Source organism: Lepisma saccharinum, chromosome 11 (genome assembly GCF_977018435.1).
Source record: "Lepisma saccharinum chromosome 11, izLepSacc3.1, whole genome shotgun sequence".
Lineage (NCBI taxonomy): Eukaryota > Metazoa > Arthropoda > Insecta > Zygentoma > Lepismatidae > Lepisma > Lepisma saccharinum.
This window is the reverse complement of record NC_139239.1, coordinates 46,657,844-46,678,043: the sequence shown is the minus strand read 5'-3', so window position 1 is coordinate 46,678,043 and position 20,200 is coordinate 46,657,844. Positions and strand designations below refer to the sequence as shown.

The 20,200-nt window shown below is 40.1% G+C and overlaps 1 protein-coding gene across 2 annotated transcripts in view; it reads right to left on the bottom strand.

The window, feature by feature from the left end:
* The window catches only part of Dora (zinc finger SWIM domain-containing dorado), a 76,063-nt gene extending 58,223 nt beyond the window's left edge, over positions 1-17,840 (bottom strand). For both annotated transcript variants that reach the window (XM_083131027.1, XM_083131028.1), the window contains exon 1: positions 17,318-17,840. In XM_083131027.1, the coding sequence (XP_082987153.1) occupies positions 17,318-17,498 (181 nt within the window). In that variant the 5' untranslated portion in view covers positions 17,499-17,840. The remainder of the gene's footprint in view (positions 1-17,317) is intronic.
* Between the last annotated feature and the right edge of the window lie 2,360 nt (positions 17,841-20,200).

Sequence of the window (20,200 nt, the reverse complement as noted above, 5' to 3'; positions counted from 1 at the left end):
TGAAACTCACCTCGCAAAGAAACACCCGTGACCAGGTCCAATACTCGAAGCCTCAACTTTCCGTAGCGAGATAGTGGGGGACCACTAAACGTGCTCGGTCAACGAGGGAGATGCTGAATGATTAATTGATTGATATGGTTTATTTTACTTAGCTTCTCTGCCACTTTTGACAAATCGCGAAGATGACGGATGAGTGATGATATGATGAAACTGACGAAGGGACACTCATAAAGAACACCTATGCCCACGCATGAATTCAAACACTGGACCTCCGGCGACGTATCGCGCTATGCTAACCACGCCGCCACAGAGGTCGGCGAGGGTGGGTGTTGGTATGGAATGTATCTTGTTCAATGCCAGAGAACGAAACTCGCTACAAACGGCAACCTTTCAGAGCCTGTCTCCGGTTACTTCCTAACACACTGTCCGCCACGTTTTCTCTTTGTTCTTCACGTGCTTTTCCTAGCGGTTGGCACCATGACTATTTTCGTGCAGTACAGTCTCTCTTCATACGAGAATATGAAAAAACTGCAGTGCCGTGCTCAATATATTCCTAAAGACCGTACGTGGAGGGATGCATTCTCCTTTCTGGTATAGTCAGTCCTGTAATGTGCTCTTGCATTTTTAGAAATGCCGGGCCAAAGGGGGCGTTGCAACCCCACCAAATTCCCTTGGGGACGTCACTGTCCAGGGATAATTTCCACTGTGCGACAATATTTGAGCGAACATGGCTGTGCAAAGGGAAAAAATCGAAGACCCTCGCGGCTCAAGAAATTCCCATGTTTCCGAACACGTAATATGTACGCAAACACATCTCGAAATCGACACATTGAGAAGCACAGAAACGTAAAATTAGTTGAGAATCACTAGGAAACGTGTGCTTATAATGTGAGATATCAGTCATTGTGGTATGGCATCCAGTAACAAAAATGACTGAAAGCAATCAAAATAAAATTGCAGTGTAGTATAAGAGACATTTTTATTAGAATTGGTAGAATTTATCCAAAACTACTATTATATAGTTTACTAATACTGATGTACTAAAACTGTTGTAAGATTAATGGACTTTGCGGGGTGTGAACGCCCACAAAGGATTTGATTCACTGGATTATTTTATTTGGCTTCACTTTTGGATGAATGATGATAAGATGAAACTGATGAAAGTACAATCACAACAAATATGTACAGCACACAACGTTAAGTCCCACAGAGGATTTTAGGGGCTCCGAGTCCAGCCGCCAGAGCCTCGTTAGTCTGCAAAATGCAATCAACTGTGTACTATGTGGAAAAGAGGTTGGGCTGCAAAAGAGAAACCCTGCTGACGAATTGGTGCTGCATAAATTTCGAGATATAGAGTCAATTTTCTTACCTAATTATCATACGTAAGGTAAAGTTCCCCATGCATATAGCACCGTGCCATGAAGGTACATTTAGGAGATGTGGGGGTAGAGCCCTACACATTCTCGATCTCTGCCATTTTGGAGGTGATGTGATCAGCACCACGCTCAGGCCGCCTTTAACCCCCCCCCCCAGATACCCATTGATGAGGCTGGGTGAGCCCCAGAGCCGCTTTATGCGGGGACAAGTCCGACCTATTCCAGTCTGTTTACTATCAAACACCACCTTCATTTCGTTGATGTGTCTGTGCTGCCATCTGTTGTCGTTTTCAGATCACCCACACCGGGAATCGAACCCTAGTCTCCCGTGTGGTAGTCAGACGCCCTACCGACTACACCACCGCGGCTTTAATTATCATACGGAGATCTACAATTTTACCGGTTCGGGAAATTTAAAGGGAATGCAACAATTATTATGCACTATGCTTTGCACTCAAAGAGTTTATTCATCTTTTCTAAACATCTTTATACTCTGAAAGGGTACCTGTCTGTCATGGCCTGTAAATGTATATTTTTTTATCGCCTGTAGGCCCTCTTTCATGGTCCCAACGAGCGTTGGAATGAGTTTGTCAGACTAGGACGGTCAACTGGGTGAAAAATGGCAGTTCTGGGAGTTCAAAGTACACCCTGGGCTCCGAGTCAACAGCTTGCTTGGAAAACACTGCCTGTTGGTCTGGGGCGAGGCCCTTGAACCTTACACCAACGGAAAAACGTTCCCCGTCGATAGACGTAATGACGGTCAGACGAGCAAAAAGTAACCCCTGCGAGTACCCGTCCTTCCCCATTGAGTCCGGAACACCTTCGTATAGAGACAAGGACCGACGCCGCTGTTTTTACTCTGCCCCGTCCTTCGCACATCTGCCGGCGTGATAACGTGCTGAAGAATTTCCAAAGTGAACGATAAAAAATATTGCAACCGGGCCCTTTGTGGGCATACGTATGTTAATTGAAGAAGGGTCATTTCGTGTCCGCAAAAAGGAACCAAACTACGTACCTGCGAATAAATTCTCCTCAACCGTTGAGCCAAGATGGGCTTTCAACAGCCCATGCGTTTTATAGTTCCCAGCGAAACGTCAAACTCGATGCCGAAGTTCCGAGTCTCGATCTGGGCAGGAGCGTTCGTTTGTGAATGTCCCCTCCTCCCTTTCATCATTTTTAGTTCTCATCGTAACGATTATCCCAAAAGTGCAAATAAATTAGAAAAAGCATTCTTTGCGCGTTTCCTATACAGCAGGACGTTAACAGACAGACACATTCTGGGCATGTGCATGTATTGTTCCACGTACAAGTTCGGTCTCCGAAACAAAATACCAGCTGCAAAAGGTTTTTAGAAACAGAATAAAGTTTGCTCATAAAAATACCGCAGTGGAGATTCCCTTTATAACAGCGGCCACGAAATTAGGTGTTAGGACAGAAAAGTGGTAACATTGTCGCTCTGTAATCAACTCTCTTGTATTTCCCGGTAACTCCCATATTCGAACTATCTTAATCCTCGAGCTTCCATATTAGCATTCTATTTCTCCCGTGTATGTCATTAACAATCACGATCGCTAAATTATATTGAAATTTGTATATTTAAAAAAAAAACGTGGTTCTTTAGCATCAGTGGACAAATACATATACGTTAGGATTGAAATATGCAAATTTGTAAAGTTTAAATCTATATTGTGACCTGCATATTGCATAAAATGTAGATTATTTCTTCTGTTTAATATTATCCATTCCATGAACATTTACTGCAGTGAAGCCGCGCCGCTAAAAATACACAAAATTTGTAAATCTCCCTTAAATTTAACGCCTAAAATTCTATATTTCCCTTAAATTCATGGCAGAAAGTTGGTCACCCTACCTCCACAAATGGCCTAGATTGTGAATTTGCGAGGCGCTACCACTACGTTGTCCACCACTGCAGTGTATGCCATACTCGGGCACATTGACGAACTAAGCAGGCTCACCCACACCAACGCACATGTTTTCTTTATTTGTGAGGGGAGTAAGGGATCTCAACCTCTCTTACATGTAGCACTATAAACTCGGCATCATTATTGCAATCTAACGAGGTTCTGGAGTCTCGCCTCGCTGCCAGTATAATCCTCTGTGGTACGTGTGCCCTGTCCATGTGCAATCATGATTGTCTTTTTATCAATTACGTTTTACCAGTATTCATACTCATCTTTGCGATTAGCGAAGAATAAAGTAAATTTATTTGTGATGTCAAATAAAGCGTGAGAACCACTGCTTTCATTAGGGGATAAATTAAAGTGACCAGACGCCGAGAGAGCCCCTTTTTGTAGTCTCTGTCCAGATTTCTTAAATGTAAAACGGGACGCCACAAAGTCCCTTTTTGTGACAATGACTTATCGGTATATAATTACTGAACAATACACCTCCTCTACTATTACTATGAACTATGGCATAGTAACATTCAGTCAAAAGTTCAAACTTCGAAAGCTGTGTTGATTAATAAAATGAACTTTAATAATAACAGCAGTGGCGGCGATTAGGGAGCGGGGGTGGGCACTCTTTGCGAGTTTTCGTTTCTGCATTATAGCATCTTAATGCTAAGCCTTGTCTACCAAGAGAAAGTAAACAGCCCTTGCCCTCCTAGTTTTGACACACAATCGGCGCTACTGATCAGGCGCGGGTAATCTTCTTACAAAATGTTATTTGAAAAGGACGTACTGTCTTCATTGAAAAAATATAAATGAGTGATATCTAATTTTAAAGGGCTGCTGTTTGTATAGAGTGCAGTGCATATCACCACATTATGTAAGTTATTTAAGCGGTATTTATTTATTTAATAATTTTTCGAACATAAATATTTGTGACGAAACCGTTTTGTACCCCTTTTCCTTCAGGAAAATACGTAAAATGTCCCGTTTTGTTGTTTTAAAACTCTGGTCACCTTAGGATAAATCCCCACATCTGCTTCTGTCTGTACATGGCTGCAGTGGGCGTTCGGGGCAACCACCTCGAGGGCCTCATCCACAGTGCACTTCCGCGAATACGGGTCCTTTTTCTCAGAATCCATCTGCTTGTTTACGTCGCCAGAAGAAAACCTTGCCAGACTGCGAGGCAATCCACCCTCCGACGTCCAGCTGACTTCGATCGCAGCTCGGGCAACCCAGACGCATCTCCCGCTCAGAACGCCCCCGCTCTTTCCCCTCTGAGGGTGCGTTCCACGGCCGAGCCCGCGACGTTGCCATGCAGAACCACGCGCGTGCGCATCCCCGTCGCTTGCTCTCTTGACGGCACGGCTGGGACAACCTCCTGAACGCCAACGCACGATCAGTGATGCAATATGCACGGAGATTCCACTATCTGTGAGGGGAAAAACAACGACCAACATTCTCTATAGCACGGAGCTTCAAAATGTGTCTCACTGCAGTATACAAATAATATTTCATGTTCATCGACAAATAGTCCTCATAATGACACTATTAGTAGTACTCTTAACTGCTTTTAATCTGCAGGATTATTACTACTCCTGCCTAGCTGAAGTAGCGGTAACAGGGCAATGAAGATGACTGTAATGGCTAGCAAAATGGTTTAGTTGCGACTAGTGCTTGTTCTACTGGCCCTTAACGCGTGCAGTCTCGTGTTCGATCGCTGCGTGGAACCCTAAAGAATGGAGCAGTGGCCATAGGACTCGAAGGAAAGAATATCCGCTTGTCGGACTCTTAAGTCATCGACCGTTGCTTTATTGAAACGTGGAATTCCTATCGAGAGACGTTAGAAACACAGGTCTTGCTCTCCTCTCAATCCAGAAGAGTCAGTCTCGGTTTCGTCTCGGAATATATGGTATAAACAATGCTCGAGGATGCTATCCCGCCATTAAGAAAATGTTTATAAAGCATCCCCTGGTCAGGATAATTTGCATAAGCATCCTCCATCCGCTACATTGTCTCCATGTTAATCTGTACCAGCAAACCCCCACACACAATCCCAAAACTTGACGATGTCGTTGCTGTTGAGTTTGTTTTTAAATTCACATTATGGATAGAAAGGCTAATCGGGACCCTTTTTAATTTTACGAACTTTACAAAATCTCCCAAATTATGGTGATATTTAACTCATGTTCAGTATCCGTGCGACAGGACAGGGTTGATGAATTAACAACTTATCAGGGGATACTGGTCCTTAGGGCAATGCGACAATTGCCGCCTGAGCCCCGCCTCCTGCTAAGGTTGAAGGCACCTTTGAAGTGTTTAAAAGTTAAAAGAAAAATCAACTACCTTGTCACACTATAACTAACAATCGATTGATTGATTTAGTTTATTTTACTTTGCGTTTTGTGCCTCTTGGCTAATTTACGAAGATGGGGATGAGTGATGAAATTGATGAATGGACATTCACAAACAACCAAGCCCGAGCGGGATTCGAACCCGGGACCCATGGCGTCGCAGCGCGATGTGCTAACCACTCGGCCACAGAACTAACAATCGAGAATAATGTCTAATACTTAACTGGGATGGACAATGTTGAAATTTATCTTAGTTCTATTTTTAATACGAAAAGGATTGGAAACCCCTTTAAATTATTTTTAAAATTAACTTCCAACTAAATACAAGGGTCGTTCAAGGTTGACCAGGACTTTTATTTCTAGACAGGAAATATACATACATAGAAGCACCAAACTATGTCAGTTTTTCAAAGTATTCCCCCCGAACATCCAGACACAGTTGCCGTCGTTGTGGAAGTTCCTTGATGCCTTTGGCGTAGAAAAAAGTAGGTTGGTGTCGTAACCACTGCAGGACAGCGTTCTTGAGTTCCTCATCTGTCTGGAAGTGCGTCTCGCCCAAATGCTCTTTAAGTGCCCCAAACAAGTGGAAATCACTGAGGCATAAATCTGGACTGTAAGGACTGTGGGGTAAAACCTCCCAGTGCAAGCTGGCCAGTGTTGTTTGAGTCAAATGGACCGTGTGGGGCCTGGCATTGTCATGGAGAAGAATGACGTGTTTCGACAACATTCCAGGTCTTTTCTTCCGAACAGCCCCACGTACAGCACCGTGAAGCAGTGTTGAGTAATACTTGGCATTAATTGTGGCACCCTTCTCCACAAAATCCACATGGATAACACCTTTCATGTTCCAGAAGACTGTTCCCAAAATCTTACCGGCAGACGGCAGCGCTTTGCTTATCTTGGGTAGAGGGGAACTTTTATGACACCATTCGTACACTCTTGCCCGTGACAGTGTTTGTTCACCATACTGTGCTTCCAGTCTACGCCAAATTTGAGCAGGTTTCACCTTCTCCTTCACGAGAAATTTCATTATACACCGCTGTTCCACAGCAACAGATACACTACTTGCCGCCATCTTTGTTTACACTACTGCGCATGCGCCAAATGTGTCGCAAAGGATCATGGTTACTCGCAAGGAATCATGGTCTGTCCTGCCCTAGTAATGAAGCGCTACATTGATTCATTAATATTTTACGCACGAAAGTCCTGGTCAACCTTGAACGACCCTTGTATATACATATAAAACTAACATTAGTGGTAAAAGTTCATGGATTACCAAGTTTGATTGTTTATTGTGTGGTAATAAGAGACAGACTGACTTAAGCAACTGAACCTTTCTTCTGAATTCGTAACTGTTGACACTCTACAAGTTTACGACAAACTGTAAATAAAGATGAGAGATGAGGCTTTCTTCCCACATATGACCATCTGCGAGCAAGTAGGTTAATTCGGCGTTTCGGAGGGAACCAACATGTCAAGTTTGCCGGGCAACTCTGACTGAGCCAGTACGGCCCTGCGTATTATCACATACGTCCGATATGTTACTGGGAACTGACTGGTACGCTCCCACATATAACACAATAATGATTAACACCGAATCGTGAAGTTATTTGTGATGTTCGTTGACTCGTAAAATACAGCAAACTACGATTGTTGATACATGCTCTAAGTTCACCAACAGTAGAAAAAACAACAGCGGATTTTTCTATAAGTGCTCGCCTCAAAGAAGTTCCAGTTCGGATTGCGTCATTGTTCATCCACATGTTTCGTAAACGAATTTTCTATAATATATAAGTAACACTATCTGTTTAGTTTCTTTGATTCCGTACTAGATGTTGGGAAGAAACAGGTGTACAGTCACGAACACATCTTGGATGAAAGAACCACACTGAGACTCACCAAAATTTTACAATCGAGACTTTAAGCGTCAATACGCTTTGTTTGGAGTTTAACCCTTTATCGACTGACGGGACTTTAAAAGTCCCACATCCTACAAACGCTTGCTACATGACACATTTGGTTCCTGTCTCGGCGGGACTTGTGTGTCCCTGTTATGTGTAGTGTTTACTACTCACAACAAACGGCAGGCGCTGCTGGAAGTATATGCAAGAGAGCAGTAAGCAATTTCTTAGACCTAAGCGCCAGTAACGCAGCCATATTGACCTCATAAAAGTGCAGTGGTTTTAGATTTATGAAAATTAGATATTGAATAACTGTAAGTATCCCAGATTTTTTTATAGCTTATTCTTAGCCCACATAAATATGGCTATAAAATTGTTTTGACCAAATATGATCGGAAAGTTGTTTTATGAGCAAAACAACACTTGGGTCTGTGCAGTCCCGACAGGCTTCTGGCGTCTACTTTGCTCGAAAACTATATACATATATAAATATATTCCGTACTTCTTAACTAATGGCGTGCCCCAGATTGTTAAAACTGGTGGTATAAACACATTTTCTTAGCAGTCAGCCCTCATTTTGACGTTATTTTTTTTACGAATACTGAGCCAAATGGGGGCTATGATCCCCACCAAACCCCCTTCTTGCACACCCCGATGTTCCAGACAGCGCTTTTTGGTGTTCTAGGGCTATGGCACAAATATCGATATTGATGGGTAACTGGAAGAAAATATCTCTGATGTAGAGACACCATTTGAGCATAATAGCAATGAGTATAAGGTAGTGGCGTATCCAAAGGGTGTTGGCAGGGGTAATAACACCCCTACCCCTGGCCTTTGGCCTAGTATTTTTTAAAAAGACCGTCAAAAAGGGCGATAAGATGGAAAATAAAGGCTGGCTAATAAAAAAACAAGTATATATAACTTACCCCTTACCAAAATCCACGAGATCAAGAGTGATGACTTTTTATTTACTCTTTCTCGCTAATTTGTCTTTTAAGTTACATATATTTGTCTTCTAAAGAGTATATTCTAAAATGGATAACAGGTAAGGTGTAGATATTTAGCATGTAAGTGTTGAAGGGAGTATATATTCATATCATAACTAAGCGCCATATTATATACATCATTTCTCTGTTTACACACAAAACGTTAGTGGCCTGGTGGGACTTTCAGGTCCCATTAATTGTAATTAGTATTATTACAATGTCTGAAGAATTTTTGTTGTCGATTCTGCCAAAAGAAGTCTTACCCTTACAAAAATAAATGTTTCAAACTGCAATTTTGTTCCATAACAAAAATTCAAACTATAAAGGGTTATGTTTACTTTATGCACAGATAAGCTAATCGGGACTGGACCTACAGTTTAAAGAGAGATCAGGACCACTATGTGCCTTCACCGGGTATCGACTCCACCAAAACCCCTCCCGCCCAGCCAGGAATTTCCACTTCGATTGATTGATTTGCTTTGTTTTACTTCGCTTCTTGCGCCACTTTTGGCTAATTTGCGAAGATGGGGATGAGTGATGATATGATGAAATTGATGAATGGACACTCACAAACATCCATGCCCAGGCCAGGATTCGAACCTGGGACGCTACGAACCTCGAGAAAATTAAATTTCATCCTGAATATATGCACTCACGCAGCACAGACTCACGACTGCCGCTATGAATTAATTTCGTAAAAACAAGAAAGATATGACGTACTTATTGATTGATTTATTTGCTGCTTTAAGTCCACTTTATGCACAGAAAGGCTAATCGGGACTGGACCTACGGTTTAAAGTGGGATCCGAACCACTATGTGCTTCCACCGGGTATCGAACCCGCGACTCCTGATTACAAGGCGACGACGCTACCACTACGCCATCGGGGAGGCCCAATGACGTATCAGCTAGGTACCCGTTTGCTTGAGAGCTGTTTTCAAATATGACACTAAAGTTTCGAAGAATTTGTTTTTCTCCTCTCGGTACTATCCCTAATTATACACAACTTGCAATGACTGTTCATCGATCGCTCGATCTCTAACCCCACTAGTTTCGAATAAAAATAGTTAACTCTTAAAAACATCGGATAAAGCCATGCTCGAAATGGAAATTATTATATGGAAGATATCATCACCCCTTCACTTTCAGCACTGGATTAAAGTATTGGCTAATGGAATTCTCACATTTCCAAAAGAAAACCTTTAACAAAAGATAAAAACAGAGTCTATATATCCCTTTCTCTCGCTGTATTTTAAGTTGGAGCACGACATATGCTTACAACTGCAAAAATTCTAAAGAATCTAGCATCAATCACTTAAAACGAACGGGAATTTGCTCACTTTCGAACTTTCTAAAATATTATTCATCTGGATTCTTAACGATATTTTATAATTATTAAAATATGTACAACTCCTGAATATGCGAGTTCTACCCTGAATATTTGGGATCACATTTTGCATCGCACTTTGCAGTGGATTTCGCTTTATATTCAAACGTTAAAACCTGAAAACGCGAAGATTTCCATAACAGAAAAAAAAATCAATGCTTCCTCGTTGAATGCGAAAAACTCACGACTCCAGCTAGATAATTGTCATAATGCCCGTTCTATGTAGTAGAAGCCTTCGCGATGCGCGTGTGTAGGTTATAACCATTTGATATGAGAGAGACGTGAGCTGATGTGAGCCTACTTCATGTGATCAGTAATTGGAGTTCAAATCTCTTCAATAACAAAAGCATACGAATTAATGGGGATATTTTAACTTTAAAATGTGGCAACACTGGGTACAATCCGAAAGTCCCAGACCCCTCGCTCCTAATTTGACAAATCCTGGGAAAATGAATACATTACAATGGAACAATCTGTCCACTATGACAAGCCCGTTGACACAAAATAACTTCTGAATTGCGAGGAATTTCATAACGCTGGTGCATTTTGCCTTATCCAAATGAGAAAGTGAACACTTTGTCTTATGTAGAGACTTGAGATAGGTTCTCCCGAAAGTAAAACACCTGACAAGAAGCAAAAAGGAACAAACACGGCAAGACAGAAGACTGAACATTTCTGAGGTCTGCTTCGAAAGATTGCCTTGTGAATAATTATCAATTTCGTAATATGTAAAGGTACCCTTGTGCGTGTGCACACATGCCATGAAGACATATGGGGTGATGTGGAGGTATAGAGCTCCACGTATTCTTGAACTCGGTTATACTTGGGATGATGTGATCAGCATCACGCCCGGCCGCCTTTAACCCCAGGGCACCCATTTATACGAAGTTGGGTGGACCTCAGAGCCGCGCAGAAACAGCCCATATCAGATCACCTGATCGCTGAAAAACACAAAATGACTCCCCCCCTCCCTTTCCCACCACAATGCAACGTCAGTTACGTTCTGATAGGCTAATAGGAACTGGGCCTACAAAATGGAATCGGATGCAAATCCTGGGAATGAACCTGGGACACTACCCTGTTTATCCTCATTGCGGCAACACGTTTTTTGTTGTATGAGGGCCCAAGAAAATGTTCTTGGTATTTTTCTATTCAATATCCGCAGTAGTAGCTGGAAGCAAGTGCTCATACTAATATAGGTTTATGAACTCTATATTTACGACCATATTTATGTATAGGGTCGATTAAGAATTAGCCAAAAGGCAACTAGTTCACACGTCATAGTGAACAAAGTATGAAAATCTTAGACTACGAATTAAGAAGAGCGGCGTTTTGGAACTTAGACAAACAAGGCACATACTGTACTTTCACCCTAAGTATTACGAAATCCGAAACCTGCGTAAATTTGGCGTAAATCTTATGCAGTACAAGCTAAGAACAGAGAGATCATTATCGAAATGCTCTGAGCCGAACATGGAAGGCACGAAAAATGTGGTTGGGATTCCGTTGCAATTGCAGCACAGAATCCTTCATGATGGCCGAGTAGCGACGCTTACGTCCCTTATCAAGCATTTGACACCTTTACAAGCACTATTACCTTTCGACAGAGGAACAAAATTTTAATGCTGCTCATAATCACTTCTGGTGATAAAAACGCATTTTAAATGGCTTACAAATTAATAGGACACGGGATGCTTATTAAGATGCACATGAAAAAGATTGTAAGGATGGTCAACAGTGGATTGATCTTGCTCAGAATAGGATTGATTTCTTATGTACATGGGCGTCCGGAAGGGGGGGCCGTGCCCCCCCCCCCTGGAAAATGAAAGTCAACCAAAAATTATGTATTTCACACATGTAATTTCATTTTTGCCACAATAATATGTGTTAATTATTGCATGAACACCATAAATTCAAATTTAAGCAATGTTTTTTTTAGGGAACAACACTATTTTTTGGGAAAATGTGCCTTGTTTGCACCCCCTGGAAAAAAATACCTTCCTTGCCCCTCCCTGGAAAAAACCCTGCGGACGTCCATGCTTATGTACCTTCGAATTTACAAATGCCAGCGATTTATTCACGGTTTGATCACATAGGCCAATCAGCTGACTGATTTATTCATCCACTATATCATTTAAGTGCAATGATTGGTTGTTTTATTTACGTCACTTTTTGGTAATCGCGACGGTGAGGATGAATGGCGGCAAGATGAGGGGCAATCATATGGACAGGACAAAACACATACTTCCACTGAGGTTTATAGGGGCTGCAGTGGCGTGCCCAGGATTCTCGAAAGGGAGGGGTTATGTATACTTTTTCTTGGTAGTCAGCCCTCATTTTGTCAAATTTTCCTACCTTTGACGTTCTCTGTTTTTAGGAATTCTGGGCCAAAGCGGGGGGTGGGTTATAACACCCACCAACCTCCCTGACTGGCTGTAAGTCTATTGTCGGGAAGCGCTAGCAAGCGGCGTGGGACAACCCACTCTGGTAGCTACGCGCTGTTGCCGGATTGACCTACTTCAGGATTCTCGCGAGCCCACAGAAACATGAGGAAGGCTGAACTACTGCAGCTCCTTATGTTACACAAACCCCAGTTCCCCATATATCGAATAGACAAGCTTGCAGAAGAAGCGGGACATACGGTGGTCAGTCTCCCGCCTTATCATTGTATGTACAATGCAATCGAACTTATTTGGGCACAGGTCGAAGGGCTGGTAGCACAGAGGAACACTTGTCACCTTTTACACCGTCTAAAATTTTGCAATTGACAGAACGGGCTATCGGGGATGTGACAGCAGATAGGTGGCGTTCGGCTATTGAACACGCAAGGAAGATTATTTCCGAAGCATGGGAAAAGGAGGGAGTTGAAGAGCAGCAAATGGAGGATTTTGTAATTTCACTTGGGCGGAAAGACAACAGTGACAGTAGTAGCTCAGATGAAGATGTTCCTTTACCGACCAACAATGAAGATGATCTTGGGATAGCGCCACTGCAATGGTAGCCAGTAAGCAAAAGCAACTGATTCTTTACCAAGCCAGGCCAGGATTCGAACCCGGGACCCCTGGTCTAGTTATTGGGGTGCACTACAGAGAAGAGAGGTTGTCTTTTTGGTGTCTTCTCATGAGGCCATCCCTTACACACCCATTTAAGTACAAGTTTTACAATGATATGACTGATTGATTTGGTTTATTTTTTCTGCTACTTTTGGCTAATCGCGAAGATAAGGATGAGTGATGCTATGATGAAATTAATGAAAGGACACAAAGAACACCCATGTCCAGGCTGGAATCCGAATCCAAAATGTGCTGTGCTGACCACTGTGCCAAAGGTCTACACCATAATATGTGATAGGTCAATATACACACTTATAAAACAGTGCATAATTACAATTGGGATTAAAAGGGTCTGTTTCACTGTGCAATGAACCTCCACTGGGAATCAAACCTTCAAGCACTTACTAGAATAATATTGTACAGTGAAGACAATGATAGACAAAAAAATCTCTGAACTTGGGTTACAAATTATTAATATGTGTCATATTAATTGTATGGTCATGCCCACTACATTGTGTAAACACAATACACTTTTGCTTCTGACAATACATCTTAACCACCAATTGTAGCCATTCTTCCAGCAGTGGTCTGCACGAGAAGGGGTTGATGGAAGGCTACCTCCTCCACATCTCTTCATCTAGTTTTCCTAAACAAGGGAGGAGGGAGCTGTAGTATGTTAAAAGACAGAACACTACAGCAATGACTAAGAAAAAACAGAAAATATCAGCAACAGCGAAAAATCAGGTGAAGCCAGGCCGGCTTGGTAGGTAGCTCTGTGGTAGAGTAATGGGACGGTATGCCAAAGACCCAGGTTCAAGTCCTGGTCGAGCCTGCATTTTTTCGCTGAAAATTCTATGTAGTACATCTCCTTTGTGTGTCTAATTTAATAAAATTTCTAGTCATGAGACTGACTTGTAAGCTTGCAGTTTTTTATGTCCTATTTACAAAATGTATTCTGTCTTGTGGTCAAGAGATATTTATGTTGTTTTTTTTCTGATCGACATCAAGACCAAGAGGTCAATCAGCACACCATGCTTCTATTTTAACTATTCTCAGGCATGTAGAGAACGTTAGGCTAAAGAGGATGAAGCTTAGGGTGCAACTTATTTTTTTAAGGACAACAAAGTCAAAATATGAGGCAGAGAAATTTACTATTGGCAGAGGTATAAAGTGTTCAGGTAATATATACTGCAGGAATATTCTGTCTCCAAAAGTAGTAGTGATACTACATTTTTAAAAATGTCCTGCACACACTAATACGTAACCGAAATATTCTAAAATATGGTAAACTTTTTTCTAAATCAGAAATGCAAACTACGAATCTTTAAATATAGAATATATTATTTCTGTTTCCTCATTTCAAAAATTTGCAAGACATAAATATCACAAGCCGTGGCATAAGAAAAAAAATATTGAAGGATGCACATAACATGCAGGTGCTTGGTAGTGTGGAGGTTGGGGGGAGGGTATCAAAATACCTAGCTACAACTTTGACAATGCTAACACTACATTTTGAGAGAAGACATGAACTCTTGAAACAGAGTCATAGGACAGTTAAAAGCAGAAGTAATCACTATCATTCAGAAACAATAAAAGTTTATAAAATTGAACATAAGTTAATACTACATATTGAAATAAATAAATAAATTGGGTTAAAATTTCAGGAGGGCTTTAACCTGATAGAAGCACAAAAGCTTGATTGTGTATTTAAAACTACAAAGAAATTTTGGAAACAATAGGCTGTGAAATCTTTCCATGGAATTATACTAGCCATAAAAGAAGTTCCACAGAGTGGAAAATGATCTGCAGCAAATACCCCAATTTTGTAATTGACAGACAAAATAGTCCTAAAAACTGCTTACAAGATTAGTACATAATGAACTAAAGTGTATATATGCTAATTTCTTGCGTAAAACAGTAAGAGTTAGTATACAGAGAAGTATACTTGAGAAAAAGGCACCTAACGAAACCTACAATTCTGGGTTCCACGACTTTAATACATAATTTGGCAGCAAACGATTTACCAAAAAAGAAGCACATCACAATAAAGCAATGTGCAGGCAAAACATAAAATATCACCCCCCACCAAAAAATATATTACCGTACATAGTTATTATGTTTTTCTTAACTTTCTTCTCAACGTTAATCAGTACACTGTGAATGAGTTATTAATGCATAAAGAAAATCAGATAACATGTACACAGGAACACTCACACTTAAAGTCATTAATTTGGATACCAGCTACACTAACTACTACACAAACTAGGACAACATACATTACAGAACAATAAATCTGAGGTGCATTGTAATTGGTTATATTTTCAGACTGACTGACCAATAAAATTTAAAGGAATGTCGTTAATGACAAATCATCAAAAAGGAAAAACAACAATCTTATGTTGTTGGAGAAAATATATTAGTTGTATTTGTGATTTTCAGCTACTAATTTTGAATCGTTATAAACAGAGTATGTAAATTACTTTAATTACTGTATCTCTGAGCAATAAACACTGTAGTCAGTGATTGATCCACACAAATGCAAAAGTGATTTCAACAATAACCTCCCCTTCCAAAAGTTTGTTCAAAGCTCTAATTTTTGGCAATTTTGGTGTTAAATTTTCCCTCCACACCCGGAAAAAATAAATGATATCTCATTCAATACAAACAATTCCAGATAAAATACTGTACTCAGTTAGCATTAAAGGAACTTGCCATCACTATGGAAGTGCATCATTTTAAGACCAATCTACTGTGATTTTTGGTTGCCTGACTTTAAGGGTATAAATTATAATTTCCCTTTCGATTATATGAAACTTTTTGAACATCAACTAAACACATAACAATGGTGTCCATCTGGTGGCTAGAAATTTATTCTCAAACTTTCAACTAAACCAGAGAAAACTGCATATGTGTGGATTTGACAGGGTTTTTTTTAGAAATAAATTTATATTAAAAAGCAGCATTGTGTATTTTCTGTAAACTGATTAATAGTTCAAATTTCCATTGTTATGTGATTCAAAGCCATTGCCCAAGTACTCTATTTGTATTTGTAGTATGAAAAGAGCAAATTTGAATTGATATTCAAATATTTTACAAATTGTAGAGTAGAGATGTATAATGGTATTAACATAATTGTCACAGCACCATTCTGTCTTCCTGTCTGAATATTGTCATGATACAGCATGCCTTACTGCTTGGATTAATACAGTATCTATTATTCAAAGTTTTAAGAAAAATCTGAAGAACTTACTATTGTCCCAACAACTTAATTAACCTTCATATGTTAACAATTGCACCTACACTTATACATCATATAATGCATACCTAACCTACACCCCCCCCCCCCTCCCACATACACATTGAACTACCGAAGACTTATCTTTCTTTACTCAACAGTATATATACTAATCTATTCAATGTATTTTTTTATCATTGTATAATCTTTATATTATCTTTATTGTATTATCATGATCATTATGTGTTTTTTTTCTTTCTTTTTGTTTTTATTCATTTATTGTATCTTTGACAAGGGTTGGTTGTAAGAACGGCCCATGAGGCCGAAACACGCCTGCTTAAAAAAAGACCATTATATTCTATTCTATTCCACCAGTCATATTTGAGGTCCAGTTGAAGACAGGCGAAATCTTGCCACCAGCTTGAATTACAAAAATAAGGCTTGTAATATGTATTATAATACTTTTATAAAATGCAAAGCCTGGAATCATTTTTCACAAACCTTTATTTTTTCAATGATTTTTTTGCGAATGTTAGAAAAAACAAGACAGTGCCGCACTTTCTCACAAGGGAAATCCATTGTTCTCAGATTTCAAGATTACACAATAGGTATAAATACATGTACATCCAAAAAAGTACTACAAAAGTGCGGTGGTAAGTATTCACGTATGTCAAACCTCAATATTTGCTACCTGGCTTTCTCAGCTCTCATAATTGTTTTCCCTCTTTCTAAATCAGATGTATGACTTATTGTTTACAAACTAAATATGCAAATCAAGTAACATCTCAATTAAACACACCGGTTTCTTTGTTCCCTCACGCAACGAAACAAAACAACACGTTCGACGAGGTCGACGCGCGAGTTCATGGGAGTTCTCTGTCCGTGCTGAGAAACAAAACTATTACAAAAGATTAAATAAAAATACAAAAAAAGAACAAACAATTGCATGAAATATAACAATTTTCTTGTAATTCCATATTCATGATTTCTGGAAGTGTAGACAGGGATTCAGGTGACAGTACATGTGTGTCAATTAATGACCATGTTGTTAATTAGACTGGACAGTATTTACCCTTGATTTATTGAACTGGTTTGTTAGTAAAGAATTTTACTTACCGTCAACCGATCTTCTTGACTGACCGAACCCAAGGAGCGCAGAAACCATACACGGTCTCTTCCATCCTCGCCAATTGTTACACAATGATTCGGGTTCACTGCTCCAGCTGCACAAAGAATCTTCTTCAAATCTGTCAGAATCTTCAAAAGAAAACCTATCTCCGTCCTCCCATTCCAACATTTGGCCGGGGTCGTCCCCGACCGGGCTTGTCGCCAGGTTGCCCGCCAGTTTCCCAGGAAACACGACTAACACTTCTCCTACCTTGACCCACACAGACGATGGGTCACTGGCAGTCGCGAGCTAACAGCTTTCAACCCCCCCTCCCCCCAGCAGGAAGCAATACAAGTTTGCTTCGTAGCGCGAATGCACACAATTACGGGACAAACATATTTGTATATTGATGTTAATGCAGTGTTCTTTCTTCTACAACAACAGTTTGCTTGAACACAAGTTACTTTAACTATGTCAAGTTCCTATTTAGTAGCGCTCAGTTCAACTCCGACCCTCTCGATAACAACAAATATGGACGACAAAGAACCAAGTACCAAGGTTCAAGAACGAAGATCCACATTAACAGAAGTTGTTCTTCGTGTCTGCTTTCACAGCTCGTTGTTTGGTTACGACTTAATGATGAATAATGATACGCTGTTTGCGACAAATGGACATTTTCACTACGACCTTGATTGATTGATTTGCTTTATTTTACTTCGCTTTTTGTGCCACTTTTGGCTAATTTGCGAAGATGGGTGATGACATGATAAAATTGATGACTAGACACTCACAAACATCCATGTCCATGCCGGGATTCGAACCCGGGACCCCTGGCGCGATGTGCTAACCACTCCGCCACGAGGGTCGGTACACTACTATATGAAATACTTATTAAATAGTAAATACATTTATTTTGCAGAGAAAGATATAGAAATGAAACGTGTGCTTAAGAAGGCGTGCAGCTTTTTATGTTGGCCAATGGATAACTTTGTTAAACTTGCAGTGCAAAATCCTGTGGTCCCTTTTCTTGTAGATGCATGCATTACATCCGAAAACCGTCTGCATAGGCGTAACTTGGTGGGGGCAAGGAGGACACTTCCCTCATTACAAAATGTTTCGGGTTTAATAAAATTCTGTGGCGCAACCACATGGGTGTATTAGATCAGAGGGGCAAGGGAATAAATAGTATTTTTTATGATTATGCACATGTAATGATATTTAGCAAAAATAGTCCTGCGCTGTTGTTTTTTTTATATATATAGAATAAAAACCTTTTTGATTCTGACCATCCAAATTAAGCCCCAAGATCGATACTGTCCCCACCTTAAAGTTCGTTCTCAATTTACGACACTGGCCGTATGTCTGTACACTACACGATTCAACTGTCAATGATATAGAGAGCATTCATGATCCTAGAAAACTTAACGTTGGTAATGTTTGTATTTGAAATCTGGAAGGTCTGAAATTCCACACGTCCAGAATCAAAGAAAGGAACTCGCAAAAAGTGTGATTATTTTCTTGGCATTATAAATGTAATCTGAGACACCAGAGAAACTGCGTGATCATAATGACATAAAATAATTTCATAAACTAAAATATAATTTTCAAAGTCACACACACACATATGTGTAGTGTAGGTATATAAATACATACATACATACACACACACACACACACATATATATATATATATATATATATATATATATATATATATTATAAGGTGCGCGTGCGTGTGTGTGTGTGTACATATTATAATAAGCACTTCAGCACATATGGCCCTTAACCCTTAACTAAAATCAAATGGAGTATCAGTTTAGGTTGAAGTCCACTTTATGCACAGATATGCTAATCGGGATTGGACCTACAGTTTAAAGTGGGATCCGAATAACTATGTGCTTCCACCGGGTATCGAAGCCCGAACCTAAATCAAATAGAGATTAGGCCCTAAAAAGAAAGGAAAATCTCTGTTAAAAACTTGCTTATTTAATTTCTAAAACTAATTAATTCATTCAATGCTGAATACGAGCTAAAACTATACTGTCTCTGAGGACTAAAATAATATGCTGAGACTCTAAAGGGCACTCACCACTGACAACAGAGACTTACGGAATATTATACTGGACGTATGTCTAGACACCTGCAACATTGCAGTTATCGGGGTGTATTATGTGGAAGTGAGGTTGACTTCTAGCTGCCTTACCAAAAGGTCGTCTCTTACACTTCGCGCGCGCTTGTACATATACATACAGACAGATAGACACACAAACGCACACTCACGCTACATAGTGTCCAGTATGTGCAATTTGAATGGCTATAATGTCAGTGTTAGTTAAGATACATTTAATTTTCAAAATTTACAATAATCTACAAACATCAATGATTTTTCCTTGTCAACGCATGTTTCAAACTGATGACTATGACCGTTAGATGACTGCTAGAAAAGAAACGTGACATAATAGCCAATCAAAGTATATATAATGTTATTGGGACACCCTGTGCGTATGAATATGTATATGCGTGTGTATATACATATTTGTTATTCCAATTACCATACAAGGCGCCCGTGTGATTTTTTTCATCACTGGTCAGCGTTAGATTTGTCTTTAGAAACATATTATTATTAATAATATCTTTCACAAATCATAAAGTTCAAATTGAATTAAAAATACTTTGGTGCTTCATGCGAGTTCAGACTCCAGTCTCCTGCCTAGATAGAAACTAAATTTCTGCCATTTCCCGTCCAAAAAATTCCCAGCTTAGTCGGGGAATAGGGAATTTTCCCAGGAGAATGGCCATGATAATTTTCGTCATGGATAAAAGCATGAAAAATGTTAGCCCCTCCAAGTGGACTGACGAAGCTCCGCCTATGGACCCCTTTATTACAAGGC